This window comes from Phalaenopsis equestris, unplaced genomic scaffold (genome assembly GCF_001263595.1).
Source record: "Phalaenopsis equestris unplaced genomic scaffold, ASM126359v1 Scaffold000700, whole genome shotgun sequence".
Lineage (NCBI taxonomy): Eukaryota > Viridiplantae > Streptophyta > Magnoliopsida > Asparagales > Orchidaceae > Phalaenopsis > Phalaenopsis equestris.
Genome location: NW_018165140.1, coordinates 193,699 through 199,235, shown reverse-complemented (window position 1 = coordinate 199,235; position 5,537 = coordinate 193,699). Strand labels below are relative to the sequence as shown.

General features: G+C 31.0%; 1 protein-coding gene across 1 annotated transcript in view; it reads left to right on the top strand.

Annotated features, from left to right (window-relative positions):
* Window positions 1-3,610, top strand: part of LOC110030317 (transportin-1) — a gene marked incomplete at its 5' end in the record, with an annotated part of 105,460 nt that extends 101,850 nt beyond the window's left edge. Inside the window, 4 exon segments of the mRNA XM_020732977.1 lie at window positions 2,952-3,003; window positions 3,132-3,200; window positions 3,283-3,342; window positions 3,435-3,610. Of these exon segments, the coding sequence (XP_020588636.1) occupies window positions 2,952-3,003; window positions 3,132-3,200; window positions 3,283-3,342; window positions 3,435-3,518 (265 nt within the window).
* Between the last annotated feature and the right edge of the window lie 1,927 nt (window positions 3,611-5,537).

The following is a 5,537-nucleotide window of genomic DNA, read 5'->3' as shown; positions in this document are numbered from 1 at the left end:
TGGCGGCAGTTCTTGCCTATTGAAGGGTCGGCTGATCCAGCCTCTTGGTGGATCAAGGCCCTGTCACATCGAAGCAGAAACAAACCATTTAATGCGAAACGAATATATCCGTGATAGTGTTGGTGTAGCGGCGAACAAGATTAGAGAGAGTCGTCTTAGAATGTTTGGTCACATTAAACGTCGACCATCTGATGATTCGGTTAGGATAGTAAATGTTTTAGATTTGATTTATGTTAAGAAACATCGAGGTTGACCTAAAAAGAATTGGACATATTGTATAAAAAAATGATTTTAATCTATTAGAATTAAATGAAACTATGACACTCAATAGGACACAATTGAGAAAAAAATATTCATGTAACTGACCCCACTTAGTTGGATAAAGGCTTGTTTTTTTTATTGATAAAATTAGAAGTAATAAACGAGAGCCAATGAAATCGTAGTTTAAGACGAAAATATCAAGGAAAGATGAAATTACTATATTAAAAAATTGTTTAATGGAATTTTTGTTAGTTTTTTAAAAGCAGAAGCGTAATTAAATCACATATGCTATATTAATAAAAGAATTTGAAGCTGATTTAATGTTAAATATGCGTAAAGATAAAAAATTTTGTACCAATGAGCCACATCTTAAAATTTTGGGAGTTAAGAGTATTTTGGTTATATTTGGTTAACACTTTATTACAATACGATAAAAAAGTTAGGCTGCTGGAAAATAATCAGAGAAGAATCATTTTATATAGTATTAAAAAATAGATATTTTGAAAATTGTGGTAATTATAAGAGAATCAAATTTAGGAGTTATAAAATTAAGTTTTAGGCGAGCTTAGTAATGCATGTGCTTAGAAGAATTACGTTGCATTGGAGAAATCAATTAATTTTATATTAGGAAGATCCATTTTGATGGTTATTTTTTTTACCAAGCATTTACTAGACATGTTTTAATTAATTTAATATCAACCTTTTTTGGAAGGTATGGTTGAGAATTACAAGATTCTATTTGCTTTGCACTTTAAAATGGTTTCTATGTATTATACATTTAAGTTTTTAAAGATAAGTATCACGTTGTGTGGAGTAGCATTTTAAATAATTTCTATTGATTAGAGTATTCTTAATAAAAAATAATATTAAGTGAAGTTTTAGAATAAAATATGTATTTTTCCTGTGATGGTTATGGTACTTAAAAATGATAGCCTGATTTTTATTTGTAGATGACAAAGTTCTGATTATGCTAGAATTTTACAACAATAATTAGAAAGATGAAATAATGGAAGGAAATGTCTTGAAGATATATGTGCTTAGGATTTGCATAATGATTATTGAATGTATGATAAACATATTTAATGCATATGTAATTATAATAAGTTAATATCACTGGAAGGTCAAGATACTTAAATGTGGTAATTTATGCATATTGGAACTATTACATGAAAAAATGATGATATAAATAATAATATAACTTCTAGGATTAATATGTTATATTTAAACTAAGTGTCTCAAGTGTGGCATGTGATAAAAGAGCACCTTGGAGAGTCAAATGTAAATTTTAGAAAGACAAGGTAGTGGAAAATAAACTAGGATAACTAGGGCATTTTCAATAGATAGTGGTTGCATTAATAGGATGGGTAGATATAGCCTCCATTTGGGCCGATATTTTTGTCATGGCGCGGCCTCCTGCCGCAATTTGGAGGTGTTCGGGCTGATGTTTTTGCCACGGTGAGCCGCGTTTTTCCTAAAACGGGGCCGTGGCTGGCGGTTTGTAATTACTAAAATATGGCACTACCCTCCATTTTCGCGAACAGCCCTTTGCCCTAACGTGTGTTTGGTCTGTTCGTCTGCGATCTTTCGCCTTCTGGGATCACTTGCTTTCTCTTCTCTTCTTGCTTCCTCATCTCCTTATTGGCCTTTGCGATCTATCTCCCGGTTTTTCCCGTCTCTTTCTTGGCATCTGTGGTCTATCTCTCAGTTCCTCCCATCTCTGTTCCCTTTTGGTAAACTTCAATTACTAGAACTAAATGAAAATATGACACTAAATAGGACTCAACGGAGAAAAATGATTCATGTAGCTGACCCCACGTGGGGGGATTAAGGCTTTGTTGTTGTTGTTGTTGTTGTAATATGCAGTCTTTGTAAAAATCACAACAGAAGTTTTCATTTGCAACCTAACAAAACACCATAATCCATATATTAGGCAGCCTGAGAATAGTCAAGAGAATTTAAGGGGTTATTTGGCTTCTAGTCAGATTACGTAAATTTTGTAAATCTAAATTTAAATCCTAAAAATTGTTTTGTATGATAGGTCTTAAATACAGGTAAACTGTTTGGCTACTTATTTCAAAATTTAAGAGTTTATATGATTGGGACATCTTATTATATTATTTTTTATCACCCTTAGACTAATTAAATCATGTTTAATCGAATTAAACATTTTTACTATTTATTAATTAGTAGTTTACTAAGCCAAGTAGATAATAACTTCGTTAGATATTAAATATAAAAACTTCAATTACCTTAATGCAATAAATTTAATTAACTAATATTAATTAATGAGATTAATTTAACCTAGAATTTGGAGATGGCGTGGCCTTAGCAATATTGTGATCCTTTGATGGCTTTTAGTTATTAAATATTATCTCGAAATATATAGCTAGCAAGCTTTTTTTTTTTTTTTTTTTTTTTTTTTTTTTTTTTTTTTACCATTTTTTAGACATTTTAAATGCATGTTTTTTGATTCCATTCAATATGTATGGATATTTTTGACTTGCCTGACTGGGTTGCTGTTGAGTAATAAAACTTTTTACCTGTTCATTCTTCCTATTCTGCTTCCATTACCGTTCCTGCTTTTGCTATAAAAAAAATGTAAGATATGATTGATGCAAAATAATTTGGTTTGAGTTTTGGGTGGTTTGATTTTTGTTTCCTGACAGAACATTGTCCCTCATGTAATTCAGGATACGGGATGATTTTGAAAAAGAAGATGCATTTCGAGGTCTATGTGCAATGGTTAGTTCCACGCTCCCACCTCTCTCTCTCTCTCTCTCTTTGTTTTTTTTTTCTTTTTTTTTTCCTTGTTTTGGCAACACTAGACATTTCCTTCACCCGTTGACATTTCTCTTATCAAAATTCCTTAGGTGAGAACAAATCCTCATGGCGCTGTGAACTCGCTAGCTTACATGTGCAGGGCTATTGCTAGTTGGCATGTAAGATGTAATCGTTGAAATTTAACTCAGCGCTTTGATTTATGCAAGTCAGTTCAATTAAATTTAATAAAAATCCTTTCAGGAAATTAGGAGCAATGACTTAGTCAATGAAATATCCCAAGTCTTAAATGGATATAAACAGGTACTCTTGAGCTTTTTTGGCAAGTCCAGCAAACTAAAGGAATAAAATTTGATTCTAGCTTTACCCTCTCTATTGCATATTTGTTGTTATAGATGCTTGGAAGTGGAGCATGGGAACAGTTCCTCACCAACATAGAGCCTCATGTGGCACAAAGCCTATCAAGATACCAAGTGTAGAGGTGGTTCATAAGATTCCCACGTTTGGTTTTCATTGCCAAAGTACTACGTTGCATGAGCATTGGAAGTAATGTCATTTAGTGGATTCACAATGCCAGAAATCATAATTCATGCCTGGTTTTGTCATCTGCTTTGTTGCTTCAATCATAATTCATGGATGCTGTTGTTGCTTCAGCTCTAATACTATGGTATGGTGAAAAATAGTAGTTGATTGCTGTACGTCCAACAGAGAAGAAAGTAGACCGATCTTCTTTTTGTATGATTTATTTTGATCAGTAGGGCTTTGCTGATCATAGTTTTTTCATATATATGATTATACCCCTATTGTTATATGCTCTAGTAAGTCCAAGCGGGGTTTCTTTTATTTGTCTGATTCCACTGATTCTATCATTGGCTTGGTGAGGTTTGAAAGCAATTTGTATTTCATGTGTATTGAAGTCTCGGGTGATTTTCTGTCTCAATGTGTAACTATAGTTATTTATTACATTCTTCAATTTGGAACTTTTTCTTCTATAAAATGTACAGTTTGTCATTTAGTTTGTCGTGTAAGTGTAGTTATATTTTCACATTCATCTATTCGTTTATTTTGTTCTTTTCACTCTATAAATTGTAGAATTTGTGATATCAAGTTTGTTGGCTTCACACTGTTTAGGATTTTATAGGAATGAAAATTGGCTCGTGATAGCTCACAATTTTAAGCCTCTTACAGTGACCAGTGGCTCTATTTGGCTGTATTTAGATTGTTGCTATGTAACACGTTCAGTTGTCTGTTAGCTCTCCTTGGTTATCTGTTGCAATGCAGCCTTATATAGAATCACTTTTTACTGACTAAAGCTGGTCAAAGGTAAGTGAATACTTCAGATGTATATACAGACAGCTCATGATTAATAAGAAAAAATTACTGATTCGCATCAGATTATAAAAATAAATAAATTATCCGTTGCTGAAGTACAGTTATCTGAACGAAAGTTATGATGGAAGAATGAAAACAATTACCTCTTCATATCCTCATAGGTACCATTTGCGAGTTGCCTTTTGAACATTTCCTCACATGATTCTCAACCTCTTTTACATTAGTATTCGTGGGATATTTTGGGAAATTTAATACAGCTGTAATATAATAGAACATATTTTTAAAGTTTTCATAATATTATTGTTTTATCTTATAATATTCAAGATATTTATTATTTTAATCATCTAGTTTTTATTTTGGATGTTAAACTCTCATTTCTATTTATAATTTTATTATAACATTACATTTTAGTATCGCTTTTACATGGTAATATTACTAATTAATAAATACTGATATTAGGTTTATTAAAATTGTCATGTATTTCACCTCTTTCTTTTTTTTGTTATGATGTTCATGTATCTTGGTATAAAAGCTATGCAGAATGCACTGTTTATGATTCCTCAAATATTGACATTAATATTTGAACTTAAACATCTCTATCTTATGGAACCAATCATATTTGGATTCAATCCAAGATGATGAAAATTAATTCAATAGGCTAAATTAATTAACTAAATGACTTCTTAAGAGATTCGCTAGTTGCAATAGAGTCTAATTTTAGAATTATAGTTTATTTCGGAAGAGTATTCATTGATATTATTTTTTATTTATGCTTCTTATAAGCTTTTTAAATCCTTAAAATGGATATCAAGAGTTTATTGTGTGGTATTTATTTAATTTTTTTTTTTTACTACAATACCTTTGTATTGTAAGTTGAAAAAAAAGAAGAGAAACAATACATGGTATAAAATAGATTACTTGAGCATGATTTGATAGATTGAGTATATTTCTAATTAATCGTATGCTTAGTAATGAAAGAGTACATATCATCCTCTTTATTGAGCAATTACAAAATGATATTTTCTTTGAAAGTACAAATGAGTGTTTTGGTCATAAATGTTCATCCATTATGAGTAATTAATATGATTTTAAAAACATTAAAATTACTTGAGAGGCTTTGTATGAAGAGACTTGAACTGAATAAATCTCCTTGAAGCCACACCTTT